This window comes from Carassius auratus, unplaced genomic scaffold (genome assembly GCF_003368295.1).
Source record: "Carassius auratus strain Wakin unplaced genomic scaffold, ASM336829v1 scaf_tig00214078, whole genome shotgun sequence".
NCBI lineage: Eukaryota > Metazoa > Chordata > Actinopteri > Cypriniformes > Cyprinidae > Carassius > Carassius auratus.
In genome coordinates, this window is record NW_020527514.1 from 1 (window position 1) to 16,061 (window position 16,061).

The following is a 16,061-nucleotide window of genomic DNA, read 5'->3' on the forward strand; positions in this document are numbered from 1 at the left end:
TTAAATTTTTGTCTCTCTCTGTGTCTCAGTAGTGCTGCTTTATTCTACATAAAGTAAGTCATCTTCTCCAGCTGTCTACCTGCTGTTTCACCTTTAATTTGATTTCCACACTCTCTTTTCTCCTGTCACCGGTTCTTCCTATTCTCCTCTCTTACCCCTGTCCCTTTATCTCTGATTTCTCACTTTCGCAGACGCTGGTGCACCTTTGAGGAGCTCATTACCTGCCGGTAGACGCGGACATGGCTTCTCTTCAGACTGGAGGTGACAGTGACATTAAACAGCTCAGGGGTCTTATTATCACTGTTCTAAAACTGCAACAGAGCAACATTTCAATCCTTCCCTATTTGTTTTTATTATATATATATATATATATGTAGCGCCCCCTAGTGCTAACCAATACCAGAACAGGGCAACTAACATCTATCTAGGTCCGGGGTGTGGTCTGCCTTGAGTGACTCACAAAAGAGTTAGTAATGAGTTGAACAGTTGACAGTTTTATTACATTAAGGGACACAACAATGAACACAGTACTATAATTACCAAGAAATGAAAATAAAATAAAACAAAATAGAGCTCTTTCAATAATAAAAGGAAAGGAAAATGTCCCTGTGAGCTGACACTTCAGCTCACTGCCTCCTTTAAGTCGAGGAGTATGAAATTGAGTTCAGAGTTTAGTTCCTGGTCCTTTTGTGTGTGTGTATATTAAGTCCAGTACTACTACCCGGGTAGAGTTAATAGCGTAAGTGTATTCTTATCTGTATCCTGTCTGAACGAAACTAGTCCGACGTCTTCGGTGGCTGGTCCCACGGCTGGCCACACCGTTCTCACGACCATCCACCATCACTCTGGGCTGGGCTCGCCATCTTTGATTCGTCTATTTCTCTCGTAGTGATCAAAATAACAAAAACCAACCTACACAAGCATTGTAAAGTAGTAAGTTATTCTGTTCTATTTCTCCATTTCCAACATGAGATCTCATTAACTTGTTTCTGTCATTTAGTGCATCTTACAGTGTATGACCAATGGCTAGAGACATACCTTGCTTACTGTAAAATGAATTACCACATGTAATGGCAACTGGTCTTTTGGCACTAAATACATATATCATGAACTCTATATCAAAATTTGCACTTAACATTGACAAATTAATTATTTATCATCACATTTATATGTAACATCCTTTTTCCTTAGCTGCTTTTAAGGTAACACACATCTTAATATTAACGCTTTTCAACATGAATTGAATTAAATTATCAGTGCTAACACATTTAACATTATAATAAACCAAATCAAACACTGTAGTTGGCTATAAATCAACCAAGCTATAAATCCTCCTTAAACTATTAGCTTGGCACTTAGCCATTAATGATTAACGGTTAGCGATTAGCTAGCGATCTTTTGTGAACATAAATACAATGATACAATATGCACCAAAGTACACTGAACATTAGACAACAGTCTTATAACCCCGATTGGTTTTTTTTTATGTTAAGTATCTGAACTTTACAGTGGTTTTCTGCTCACTGTGGTTAACAACAGACTAGCAAAATAAATGTTTAAACTCACCGAGTTTCAAACAACAACAACCCGACTGAGGCTGCTCCTCTCGTGCTCACAGTTGATGCTCTACTAATAAAGGGACTTATCAGTGTAGATACGTGTATATAATCAAAGTTTCACACTATTATGTGGTGTAACATACCAGCAATTGCTCACAGCTCACACACGGTTTCAGGAAGAGATCTACCAAAGCATGAAAACTGCGCGTAGCACTCTCTACCAATCCTGATACAGTCTGTTTATGACGCTCTAGTGTATTGCGCTCTCTGGTGGGAAAATATAGAACTACACCTCTAAACAACATATATGGTTTTAGTAGCCCTATGTTTCATATGGGTTACACCCTCCCCCCTTGACTCTGCATGGGTCCCTTCATGCTTGGATATGGGGTCCCTTTGGAAACTATCATTACCCCCAATGATGTCAAATGCTTGTTTAAAGCTCTCTAAAAGACTCTGTGCAAGGGATATTAAGGGTTTCCCCAATTGAATGTACTGGAAGCGGTCTGGTGGTCGCCGTGACCTCTCAGATTTGCGTGTAGGGTCATCTGTTTCTCCGTCCTCAATATTTTCACTTTTCTCTGTTCTTTCAGTTATCTCAGAGGTTTGTGTTCGAGGCAATTCGTTTTGCTGAACCTCATCAACAGCTTCTCCATTTCCAGGGTCCTCTAGGCTAACAGGAAAAACATCACTGTCATACTCAATAACCGCTGGAATTACATTCGTCACGCCCGTTGAAGTTACATCTTTCCCGGTAGCAGTTTGCTTATCCATAATCTCTGACTCATTTCCTTCAATCATCTCAGGAGGTGTCCCATCAGGTTCTGTAGATGACTCAGGGGGACTGCCTACAATAGGCTCATCCTGAGAGCCTGAGGAGTTTGAGGAGGCTATTGGCATGACTGGTAAATTGTTACCCCCTGCGGCTGGAGTTAAAATGGTTTGCTTCCTCTTGGGAATTTCATACACCTGAAAGAACCTTTCCTCAGGAATGACAGACAGCTGGGTAGGACAAAAGGGTGAATCATCCTCAGACTCTGAATGCTCTTCAAGTGGCTGAGTTTGACTATGCCTAGTTCTTGGCCGACGGGCCTTTGGTTCGGGCCGTTCCGTTTCCTCTGTTTCAGATAAGTCACCACAAGGGAGTAGGAGATCCCTATGTAAGGTGCGACTGGGACCATCTCCGTTCAGGGGGTGTACTGTGTACACAGGTAAGTCGCCCATCTTTTTCAGAACTTTGTACATAATGGGCTCCCACTTATCCGCAAGCTTGTGTTTGTTTCTCAACCGCAAGTTCCTTACTAACACTTGGTCACCTTCCTCTAACGTTGATTCTCTTACTACTTTGTCAAAGCGACGTTTGTTTCTCTCAGCAACCTTTTGTGAATTCCTGGTGGCGATCTGATAACTCTCCTCAAGACGTGCTTTCAGGTTTCTCACGTATTGGGAGTGAGATTTAGGAGCACCATCTTTAACAGGTAAGCTAAAGGCAATATCTACTGGTAACCTTGGCTGGCGCCCGAACAGCAACTCATACGGACTGAAGCCGGTAACCTCGTTCTTGGTGCAATTATAGGCATGAGTTAGGGGTTTTACATAGTCACGCCAGTGGTTTTTGTCCTTTTCTCTCAAGGTTCCCAACATGCCTAGCAGTGTTCGGTTGAATCGTTCGACCGGGTTTCCCCTCGGATGATAGGGACTTGTGCGTACTTTGGTAATGCTGGCTAGGTTACAGAGCTCTTTGATGAGTTGAGACTCGAAATCCCTGCCCTGATCACTAAGCAGACGCTCTGGAAACCCGTAGTGCACCAAATACTGCTCCCAAAGACACTTTGCAACTGTTGTAGCCTTCTGGTCTTTGGTTGGTATGGCAACAGCATACTTTGTAAAGTGATCTGTTATGACCAAGACGTCTTTGGTGTTTGCGACTGTCAGGCTCCAAAGACAAAAAGTCCATGCATACCAACTCCATGGGATGAGTTGTCTGGATATTCATTAGAGGAGCTGATTTTTCAGGTGGTGTTTTTCTCCTTACACAACGTCCACATGACTTGATCTTTTTCTCCACATCAGTAGCCATCTTAGGCCAATAAAATCTTGATCGGACCAAGTCGAGAGTTCTTTCCAGACCCATATGCCCCATATCGTCGTGGAGGCATGTAAGAATAGCAGACCTTAGGGGCTCTGGGACCACAAACTGGTAAGTGATGTCGTCTTCTGATCGGCGGGTTCTGTAGAGGAGACCGTTTCTCATCTCCAACCGTTTCCATTCCTTGAGTATTAACTTAAGTTCCAGAGAATCAGGACTGGGATTGGGGTTTGCTTCATCTCCAACCTCCAACAGGTTGACAACATGACCAATGACCGGGTCAGACCTCTGATGTTGCTGGAGTTCTTCCTCACTGTACTTAGGTATGGTAGAACAACCCACCGCTTCCTCATCTTCATAGATATCAGGCACTGCGTCTGTGTGAAGGGCAAGGGACTCTACCAAGGTGATAGAAGGTAGGTTGTTGTCAGCCTCACTTAAAATATGGCGGTGCCACAAGACATTGATTGTGTCAGCTGGAATGTCTGCTTGGGCAGGAGATGAAGACAGATGGTGAGAAGCAAATTGTTTAATTCGCTCTCTTTCCTCAAGAGAAACATGGTCATCGGCCAGAGTGTCACAGGGCCGCCTGGAAAGGCCGTCTGCGTCTTGATTGCTTTTCCCAGCCCGATACCTTATGTTAAAGTCGAAGGTGGAAAGTGAAGCTAGCCAGCGATAACTGGCAGCATCAAGTTTAGCTGACTTTAGCACATATGTTAACGGATTGTTGTCCGTTACAACTGTGAATGTGTTTCCATAGAGGTAGTCTTGGAACTTTTCCACAATGGACCACTTCAAAGCTAGAAATTCCAGCTTATGGGCTGGGTACCGCTTTTCACTTGGCGAAAGCCCTCTGCTAGCATAGGCGATTACTCGCATTTCACCATCCTGTTCTTGGTACAGGGCAGCCCCAAGACCAGAAGTGCTTGCGTCTGTATGAAGAACATAGGGTAGTTTTGGATTAGCGAATCCAAGTACTGGTGAGGAGGTGAGTTTGTCTATAATCGCCACAAAAGCTTCTTGGCAAGCAGGTGTCCACCGGTCGGCAAAGGGTTCTTTGGGGTTGAAGAACCTTCCAGGGCATGGTGTTACTTTTCTACCCTTCCTGTAAGGTGGGTAACCCCCGGTGAGGTCATTCAAGGGCTTGACTATTTTGGAATAGTCCTTTATGAACCGGCGATAATACCCTGCGAAGCCTAGGAAGGACTTGAGCTCGCTGAGGGTTTGTGGTCTTGGCCAAGTGCGGAGTGCACTGACCTTTTCGGGATCAGTCTCCACCCCTTTGCTGGAAACAACGTGCCCTAGATAGCGCACTGAGCCTTGGAAGAACCGACACTTTGCTGGAGAAAGTTTCAAGCCATTTTCTCTCAATTGCTGAAGGACATGTAAAAGTCTGGTTTCATGTTCTTCTAATGTACTTGAAAACACAATGATGTCATCCAAGAATACGAGTACTTCCTTCAGATGGAGACTGCCCATACACCGCTCCATTAATCGTTGGAAAGTACTAGGAGCGTTGGTGATGCCTTGGGGCATACGGTTGAACTCGTAAAAACCCAAAGGGCACACAAAAGCAGTCTTAGGCTTGTCACGTTCCTCCATCTCAATCTGATAATAACCAGACTTGAGATCCATTACTGAAAACCACTTGGATCCAGCAAGGGCTGAGAATGCTTCCTCAAGGTTAGGGAGAGCATATGCGTCTCGTATCGTCAAAGCATTTAGCTTGCGATAGTCAATGCAAAGGCGGACTTCTCCATTTTTTTTTCGGACCACCACGATTGGCGATGAGTAAGGGGACTCTGATTCTTGAATCACTCCTGCATCCAGGAGTGTGTTCAGATGTTTCCGTACTGCCTCATAATCGTTTGGGTGAATTGGTCTGGACTTTTGTTTGAAAGGTGTTTCGTCTTTCAGGTTTATGTGGTGCTTCACTTTGGATGCGTGTCCAAAATCGAGATCGTGTTGGGCGAAAACATCAGCATAAGCATGTAGACTCTGGGTTATCCTATCCTTCCACTCTTTTGGGAGAGGAGAATCACCAAAGTGAAATGCTAGTTTTTCCTTGGTAGGTTCACTGACTGACTGAGAAGCGGCAGTGCAACATTTCACAGGATCAACATTTTTGTTTGAAGCAGTTAAGCTGTCATAGATCTCCTCAGGAGTGAAAAGCTCAGCAAGGACACAGTTGGAGGGGAGTGTCACGTCGTGCTCAGTTTCATTCCTAATCCACACAGGTAATTTGTGGGGGTTCTGCTTAGGCAAGGTGACAAGACAGCACTCAACAAAGATCCCACCCGGCAGGATAGATAAGGTTGGCTGTTCAACTACTGCGCATTCTTCAAAGGAACTAGCCTTGACATTGCCCTCGAGAAGGACTCTCCCTTGAGCAGGTATCACTGGCTGCACTTTGTCGTTAAGGGTCATTAAACCCATTCTCCCTGAAGAGCTCACTTCTCTCCTGAGCTTAAGTGTGCGAAGGAGTTGTCTATAGCCATAGACAGAAGAAAGGTCGTTTGGGTTTTTTCCGTGACAATGTTCATCATACAAGACATCAAGTGCATTTGTCCCAACCAGTACAGGTAAGTCATAGTTAATGCGTAAGTCTGGAACTACTAGCGCTAAAGTAGAAACTTCAGGCTCAGTTTCAACAAAGCTCTTTGGAAACTTGAGGATGAGAGGTACGTAGCCCAAGTACGGAACATTTTGGCCACTAGCACCCTCAACGTCCAGACCGTCAATGGGCTGAATGGGGTGTTCTGACAGATTGCTGTTGTAGAAGGAAGCAGATACCGTGGTCACTTGAGACCCAGTGTCAAGGAGGCAATTACAGTTAACCCCTGACACAATAACATCAGCTGTACATTTCTGTCCTACAAGTCCTTTAGGTAGCTTAATTTGGTGCTCCACTTTGTGAGGGTTACTGAAGGCTTTAGTCAAGGGTTTTGTTTTGGGACATTCATACCTTATTTCAGTTCCTGATAGTCCCTCCTCAGAAACTGAGTTCAGTTTAAATCGTGCCTGTTTTGTTCTTCCCAGGCTTGTTGTTTTTGTCTCAACTCTTTACGTTTTATCTCAACTAAGTCAGGATTTGGTTTGTTACTGCAGGAGGATGCAATGTGGCCCTCCTCACCACACTTGAAACAATATCCTGGGCGAGGCTTCCTTGTGAGCTTTGACTCACCGGAGGATGAGGATTTTTCTTCAGTTGAGGCCTTGGTTTTAGACTTTAACTTCTGGCTTGGCTTAACAGAAGCCTGTCTTGAGCTGCTGCTCAAAGATGCTTTCAAAGAAGCTATTTGGGCCTGTAGCTTTGCAAGTTGCTTTTCCAGCTTAGGTGCATTGATGGGGGATGTCCTATCTGCAGCAGTTTCTGTGTCTATGTCATCAGTGACATGGTCTTCTACTGAAAGAGAATTTGACTGGGCTTTGGATTTAGGAACCCCTAAGTGCTGTCTCATGCGGCTGGACTTAGCAGCTTGCCGGTCCTCCTCAGTACGTAGCAGAAGAAGTAACTCAGAAAACGGGGGTGGGTTGTTTTTCTTCTGTTCAAGCTGGAGACTTGTAATTAGGCTGTTATTCCAGCAACCTCTACAGAATTGCTTGAGCAGTTGACGCTCTGACTCGCTGGCCGCAATGCCACCTCTTTTGATTACTTGACTCAGGGCTGTCTGCAGACGTTGCAGATACCCAGAAGGCCTTTCACCCGAGTTCTGATTGGTGTTCAGGAATTTTGCAAAGAGTTCATCCCCGTCGTCGACAGTACCATAGGCGGAGTCGAGAAGGCAAAGGTAGTCATGGGGAGTAGAATTAGGCCCAAGGTGCTTAACCACATTAGCAGCAGGCGGAAGAAGGCTCTCCACTATCTTCCTGACAGTGTGTTTGTCAGACACGGTGGCATCTGTGAGGTGGAACTCAACATTGTTGCGCCATGTGTCATAGTCAGACTCTAAATAGGGACAAGGGACCTTTCCTGAAAACGGTCTGAGTTTGGTATGGCCATGATACTGAGGAGATATGTCGCTATTCTTAATGACATGTTCAACCACTACCTTCTGCACTTCCGGAGTGATGAGCTGCTCTGAAGGTAAGTAGAGGGTCCGTTTCCCATGTGAGGGTGATGGTGATGCCCCGCACCGGCAGCAAATGGAAATGAGTCATGTGTAAGGGGCTGGATCAGATCACCATCTTTTTCCATAGGAGGCTGGTTAACATTGGCATGGGGTTCAGTTTGGTCTGTGCTACTAGCAGGCTGGGGCTCCTGGCTTACATTTGGCACATTTAATTCAGTTGTGTCATGGCTCTGGGTAGACTCCTGAATTCTAACCAGCTCATCTATCAAAACCTTCTCAAAATCTGCTCCACTTAGCTTAGCAATATACCTCAACTCAGTTAAGTAAGACTGGGTTAAGCTTGAACTTTTGTCAGCAACATACAGCTCAGATAGAAGCCGAATATGGTGTACAATATTTGGATTACTACTGGGTCTTTTACATGGCAAAGTTTCCCGGAGGAACTGAACGGCTTCGCTTGACTTGAATTCCACAATGGCCGTATCTTTAAACTGGGGCTCAGAGCTAGTCACCTGAATTATCCTTCCAATTGAACCAAACTGCCCTAAATACTCCATAACTTCATTGTCTGCCTCATCACCAGTTACACCTCCTACTAAGACAGAATCAGATACTTTTACGCTTTGAGATTGAATTATATCCATATTTACCCTTTGACAGCAAGATAAATTCAGGCAAATTTCCAGTGTTCAAAGATGAAATGCAATAGAAGTGCCAAACTGCTCAACTTTCACTAAATAAGGACTCAAAACCACTCCTGGCTGGCTCGCCAAGTTTGTGTAGCGCCCCCTAGTGCTAACCAATACCAGAACAGGGCAACTAACATCTATCTAGGTCCGGGGTGTGGTCTGCCTTGAGTGACTCACAAAAGAGTTAGTAATGAGTTGAACAGTTGACAGTTTTATTACATTAAGGGACACAACAATGAACACAGTACTATAATGTACCAAGAATGAAAATAAAATAAAACAAAAATAGAGCTCTTTCAATAATAAAAGGAAAGGAAAATGTCCCTGTGAGCTGACACTTCAGCTCACTGCTCCTTTAAGTCGAGGAGTATGAAATTGAGTTCAGAGTTTAGTTCCTGGTCCTTTTGTGTGTGTGTATATTAAGTCCAGTACTACTACCCGGGTAGAGTTAATAGCGTAAGTGTATTCTTATCTGTATCCTGTCTGAACGAAACTAGTCCGACGTCTTCGGTGGCTGGTCCCACGGCTGGCCACACCGTTCTCACGACCATCCACCATCACTCTGGGCTGGGCTCGCCATCTTTGATTCGTCTATTTCTCTCGTAGTGATCAAAATAACAAAAACCAACCTACACAAGCATTGTAAAGTAGTAAGTTATTCTGTTCTATTTCTCCATTTCCAACATGAGATCTCATTAACTTGTTTCTGTCATTTAGTGCATCTTACAGTGTATGACCAATGGCTAGAGACATACCTTGCTTACTGTAAAATGAATTACCACATGTAATGGCAACTGGTCTTTTGGCACTAAATACATATATCATGAACTCTATATCAAAATTTGCACTTAACATTGACAAATTAATTATTTATCATCACATTTATATGTAACATCCTTTTTCCTTAGCTGCTTTTAAGGTAACACACATCTTAATATTAACGCTTTTCAACATGAATTGAATTAAATTATCAGTGCTAACACATTTAACATTATAATAAACCAAATCAAACACTGTAGTTGGCTATAAATCAACCAAGCTATAAATCCTCCTTAAACTATTAGCTTGGCACTTAGCCATTAATGATTAACGGTTAGCGATTAGCTAGCGATCTTTTGTGAACATAAATACAATGATACAATATGCACCAAAGTACACTGAACATTAGACAACAGTCTTATAACCCCGATTGGTTTTTTTTTATGTTAAGTATCTGAACTTTACAGTGGTTTTTCTGCTCACTGTGGTTAACAACAGACTAGCAAAATAAATGTTTAAACTCACCGGAGTTTCAAACAACAACAACCCGACTGAGGCTGCTCCTCTCGTGCTCACAGTTGATGCTCTACTAATAAAGGGACTTATCAGTGTAGATACGTGTATATAATCAAAGTTTCACACTATTATGTGGTGTAACATACCAGCAATTGCTCACAGCTCACACACGGTTTCAGGAAGAGATCTACCAAAGCATGAAAACTGCGCGTAGCACTCTCTACCAATCCTGATACAGTCTGTTTATGACGCTCTAGTGTATTGCGCTCTCTGGTGGGAAAATATAGAACTACACCTCTAAACAACATATATGGTTTTAGTAGCCCTATGTTTCATATGGGTTACATATATATATATATATATATATATATATATACTCTATTTTATTTTATTTTTTTTTACTGCCAGTATTCTGATTTTGTAACGCACTAAGTAAGCTGTTAAAAAATGTGACTATTTTGCCAAACATTGTGACTGCAATTTAACAAGAATTATGATAAACATTTAACATAATAGTGACAAATAGAATTGAAACAGCAGCATTTTACATTGAACAGGGTGTGAAATTAAGTTTTAAAATATATTTTAAATATATATTTAAAAAATAAATTGTATGTATATATTTTATCTATTTATAACATGTAATTTTTATATTAATAAACAACATATATAACATATAACAACACATGCAAAAGCAAATTTAACTTAAAGTTATTTTAAATTTATATTAATAAAATCTATGCTTATTTGATCAAATCAGTGAACAATTCATAAAGACCATTCCTGAATGAATCTATTGAATGAAAAATCCAATGACTCACTCATAAACACTTGAATTGTTCCTAAATAACCCAGTGTTTTTGAATAAATCAGTTGAGTGAATGATTCAAATGATTCACTTATAGCTGACAGTCACGTGCTGCCACCTACTGGCATAATTGTACAATTTGTTGAAATAGTAGCTGAAAGAAATCTCCACCAAAACAACAACAACAACAACAACAACAACAAAAACTGGCATTCAGATTGAAAAACACAGTTGGAACACTGCACGTGCATTAGATTTCTATAGAAACTTTAGAAAAATAGTGTGTAATGGTGCAAATGTGCAATTAAAGGGAATCAGAGTGTACAACGGAATTTAAACTCATAGCACCTGCTGAGATGATCTTCAACGCTATATTTATAGAAAAAGTAAGAAAATGGAGCTTCACTTCGAAGCATGCAATGTATGCAGGATATATATATATATATATATATATATATTAAAGCACAGCTGTTCGCAGTTAAAAATAACACAAGGTCACATCACAATATTTTAATTCGATTGGACAGACTCAAGTGCTGTATACTCCAGTAAGTTTTAGCAAGGTCGGTGGAAGCGAAATCCAGAGTTTAAGAGCTGAAGGCCCATACACACTCAGAGGAATTGACTTTGACAGATATAACGAGTGAGAGGCTGACAAGGCCATCTCAACAACAATATTCGGCCACCCTGAGGGTCAGTGTCAGAGAGAGACTAGATATGAGAGGAGGACAGAGAGATTTCTTAAGGCTATGTCACTCTTTTCTTCTGTGTGGGGCTGTTTTTAGGCGCTGGTATCAGATGAATTTGACTGAGCTGTTGTGGTCAAGAGTTATTGCTGTTGATGAATGCTGACATTGAGGACTAGAGAACAGCAGGTATTAGAAGAGACATATTACCTGATAACATCAGTAGAAGAGATAAACAAGACAAAGAAGGACCATCTGTTGTATTCAGAATGCATTTGTGACAGAAGGAGGAACAAAACATCTTCCATCTTTTAGGTTTAGCAAGTGGAAGAAAAAAATCATTATGAATAATCAGGTTGACAAATCAGTTGTAGACACACAAGTAGAAAAAAAAAAAGAAACTGTATATGTCGGTGTTTAGGTGTAAATGAATCACACTTTGATAATAATTAACACTAGTCTCTCTTACACTCAAATGATCTTGATTGAGCAAAATTTAGAATTCATATAAATGAGTTTATATACACCCACACACAGTCAAAATGATTTTCCATGTTGCAAATAATACAAAGATTTGCTGTGATACGAAATTACTATTTCAGCTTCAAATGTTTCATGTTTAATTCATTCAGTTACTTACCAATACTGTTTAATTACTTGTCAAATTTACTTGCAATTAATGAAAAAAAAAAGTGTACACAATTTTTTATAGTTATAAATGCTAAACTTTTCTTTTAACCTAACTTTCTAGTTGAACATTACTTAATTCTTTCTTCTTGCAATTATACTTTTATTTTCTGCATTGTGTTTATTACTTTAATTCTAATTAATTACATTTGAATAATAATAATAAAAAATAAAAAAACAATTTAATTTTTAATGTCACACAACAGGTTCCTGGTGTGGACTTTATATACGTTTAGTCATAAATGTATATGAAGAGTGCCATCTGAAATTTTCATCTAAAATTAGGATTTTTATCAGGCTCCTATATTTGTTCAGTTATTTCACTTTAATAGCCTGGAAAAGGACCTGCATCATTGCCATTGAAGTAAAATGACTCAACCTAAGCATAGGAGCTTTATAAAAATCCTAATTTTAGATGAAAATTTCAGATGGCACTTAGAGGCTTTTGCATCTGAACTCTTCGTATAGACATACAGTAGCCTATACCCATACAGTATACATACATATAAGTATATAAAAGTATATCAATATTACTATAACTCATACACACTCAACAGACTATCCATGAGTGCAATCAATCCCTCTACCAGGCCCAAGGTCACAAAAATCAATATTGCTGCAGATACTGACCCAAAACACACGCAATCACACACACACAGACATATCCCTCATTAATGACCCTCTGCATAATGTACACAAATATGCTAAAGAAATCAGCCGTCCTCAAGCTGTCAAAAAATACATGTTTTAATGTCCTAAAAGATGCAATTCAAAATTTCAAAGGTTGTACAGTATGTTGCCCTTGGTTTGCCCTCAAAACTCAAGCTGACCTAAAAAGCCATGTATCTCAGCATTCATGACAATCACAGGACAGCCTATTCATTTAATGTTTGTCCAAAAATGGGCTCAGCCCACTGTGGCTTTGGGCCTGTGTGTAATCAGACTGCTGGTGATAAACGAAGTAATCTGTGGTATTGGCAACCCGCTCACTCATGCTTTCTTTTTGTGTTGGCTGGTTGGGAAGAACTGTCAGTCAAACTGATGGGGCTGTCCAGCAGACTCTCTTCACAGTGGCCTTATGGGAGAACTGCAACAAACATTCTGGGTTTTAATCAAAAAACCAACCACTTTGCCTTTTCTAATGTATTAAATCGACATTCAGGGGTTATTCACAGTGTGCCTAACAACAGCCTTAAATGAAAAATAAAAAATGCCTAATAACCAGGTTGATCTTGACACAGTTCATTCAAAAGTTTGGCGTTGGTATGATAGCTGAACATTTTTGAAAGTCTCTTGGCTCATCAAGAATGCACTGATTTGATCAAAACTATACAGAAAAAATAGGAATATTATTATTACAATTTACATTTGTTTTCCGTTGTAATATATTTTAAAATGTAATTTATTCCTGTGATGGCAAAGGTGAATTTTCATCTTTATTCCAGTCTTCAGCATCACATGATCTTTCAGAAATCAATCTAATATGCTGATTTGGCACTCGAGAAACATTTCTTATCATTTTTATAAATGCTGAAAACAGCTGTGCTGTATATGTAAAGATACAGTACACTCTGTTCATGATGCAGTCCATGGTAAACTTTCAGAATAATAAGAACCCATATGGCCTGAGTAATGAACATGTGATCATTAATGCACTCCGAAGGCCTACATAAAAACAGGAAATAGCCATTACAGTCAAAGGGGAGCAGAAGTGTTTTATCTCGGAAGATCAAAATAACTATGTCACGTGTCAAAGTGCTTGATATCACCTCACAAACATTAAAGGCTCTACAGTATTTTCATGCTGGCTGTTCAGTCATTTGATATTCCGTTACCCATAATGCACCAAACACTGTTTCTTTGATGGATAAAGGAAGGGAGTGAAACACTGAACGGCTGCCATTACAAAGTGATGATAGAGGCCGTGATATAAGAAGAAAGACAAACAGTCGCCAGAAGATCTTCTACTATCTTCCTTACCATGGCATTTTTGTTATCACAGAAAACTTAATGCTGAGTGACTTGACTGATAAAAAAGAAACAAACAAACAAACTAAAAAATAAAAAAACACTCCCTTGGCCTTTCAAAAGAGTGTGAAAGTTTTATCCAATCTGAGCTCCTCCACTATACAGTACTGTAGGAGGAAAGTGTGCGATTCTACAGATAGGAAGGATAACAGAAAGGTACATTTTGCTAGCATGCCTCACATATAGATTCTCTCCTTGGACATTCCTGCACAATCTGTGCGGTGAATGAATGCCTCCGAGCACTTAACATAGTGCTGGAGTCAGGGGAATGAACACATGACCTCTATCAGACTGTGTAGAGCTGCACAAAAGTCCCTATGCTCTGTGGCTTCATAGGGAAACAACAACAGCAACAATAATACATTCAACTAATTAAAATAAAGAAATTAAAATGAATGAATGAATGAATGAATGAATGCACACCATGATGCTGAATTTACATTAATAACATTAATTATATGTATGCTAATATATTCATTAAATTCAAATTCAGATGCATACTGCTTGCTACCTTATATCCAATTCTGAAATGTAATTAGTTAAAATAGCCTGTAATAAATGCAATTAATTGAAGCATTAATTATATGCATGCTGATACATTCAATTCCTTTCTTAAATTTCAAACTAACCCTGCTGCTACCTTTAATTAAATTCTGAAATGTAATTAGAATTCAACATGCATATACAGTCTACGTAATGAATAACCCTTTTGCATTTATAGGTTTAGCACAGAGAGCATTTAAAATCAAAGGTGAGACTACTATAGAATAAAAGACATCTTGTCAATGTCGGCATGTCAAGCTGACAACAATCCCCTTTCAGACATCTCCAGAGGTTTTAGTGTCTGACAGTAACTGGTAACATCCAGACTGTTCATCTTTTGCACTGATGAGCTAGCCAGTCTGTTACCACATTCTAGGTAGGCAAGAGCGATCGTCCTCCCCTAGCTTATTTTGCTGCTCTGCTAAGATTGATGACAGCAGCTGATGGGTTCTAGACGAAAAGATCCATGAGACAATTCCGAACTTCAATTCCCCATATGACAGCAATTCAACAGAAAATGGGCCATTTACTTTTTTTTTTCTTTAAGCAGTCCAATTCAACCAAACACCACTATGGCTAAATGCACAGAATTCATCTTCATTCCAGCGCAATAAGAGATGTGAGATGTCCCATCCATCTACCCATAGACAAAAGTATGTCCGTGACGAAATAATATCATATTCCTTCGGCTGCTAACCAAATTAGGAGATCTAAATTGGGACAGAGCTTCTCCATCAAGACAATGAGTCAATTATCTTGAATGTTATGTCTCCATTAACTACGCCATCAATCTTCTTTCCACTCCTTTTGTCTTATTAAATAAATCACTAAAAAAGGAACGGCCCAACTAGTTTTCCCCATTTTCCTACATGTTTCATCATAAGAGGAACATCAAGGTTTCCAGGCTCTCTCTCTGGTCTAAAAGTGGCTACTACACCTGCCTTTATTATTAAAAAGGACGAGCGAGGACTTTGAAGCCTTCAGAATCAGATGTGAGAAGAGCACTTCAAAAAGCAGTTATCATTAATCATTTCAGCTGATGATGGGATTTACAATTCCAGGAAATCTTGCTGAGATGCATGGAAACCTTTTTAAGGTAAAACTGTCAAATGCAACACTGAAGTGTAAAAAAAAGTGTTATTTCCTTTCTCACAAGCTGATTTACTCTCTTGTATTCAACTAAAAAGTTTACAGAGTAAATAAACATCATCTATCTGCAAACATTATAATTATACATAATTATATTTTTACATATAAAAAATGTGGGTTTGGTAAGAAAACTGTCAATTGCACCAACAACCTTGCAGAGCCAAAAAACATGATTTGCTGCACCGGGCAACCCATGAAACCTTGTGCTTTAGTGTCTGCGTTCATAATTTTAGAGTCTCAATAAGGTTCCAGTGTCTCATCTATGGTGCAGATGTGATTGTGATGATGTTGCTCTAATCCTGCACACGCAGCATGCGGATGATCAGATAATTCCGCGGGGGTGGGTTGAAACGTTTAATCACGCCTCCCAGAGCTTTGCCATGCATGACCTCATCTTTACCTCTACAACTTCACCACAATTACAGAGCAATTCAAATATGAGCAAAACTTACACTGCATTTCAGACGTATTAAGG

General features: G+C 40.2%; 1 protein-coding gene and 1 long non-coding RNA gene across 2 annotated transcripts; both read right to left on the reverse strand.

The window, feature by feature from the left end:
• Positions 1-1,766: 1,766 nt before the first annotated feature.
• Positions 1,767-3,981, reverse strand: LOC113091150 (uncharacterized). The gene is made up of 2 exons (XM_026256602.1): positions 3,700-3,981; positions 1,767-2,856 (listed from the first exon to the last, which is right to left on the reverse strand). The coding sequence occupies exon 2, from the start codon at positions 2,802-2,804 to the stop codon at positions 1,854-1,856; it is 951 nt and encodes a 316-aa protein (XP_026112387.1). The 5' UTR covers positions 2,805-2,856; positions 3,700-3,981; the 3' UTR covers positions 1,767-1,853.
• A 4,367-nt stretch (positions 3,982-8,348) lies between these two features.
• On the reverse strand, positions 8,349-9,894 carry LOC113091151 (uncharacterized). The gene is made up of 3 exons (XR_003287291.1): positions 9,832-9,894; positions 9,695-9,758; positions 8,349-9,039 (listed from the first exon to the last, which is right to left on the reverse strand). It is a non-coding gene; the product is annotated as an uncharacterized LOC113091151 (long non-coding RNA).
• Between the last annotated feature and the right edge of the window lie 6,167 nt (positions 9,895-16,061).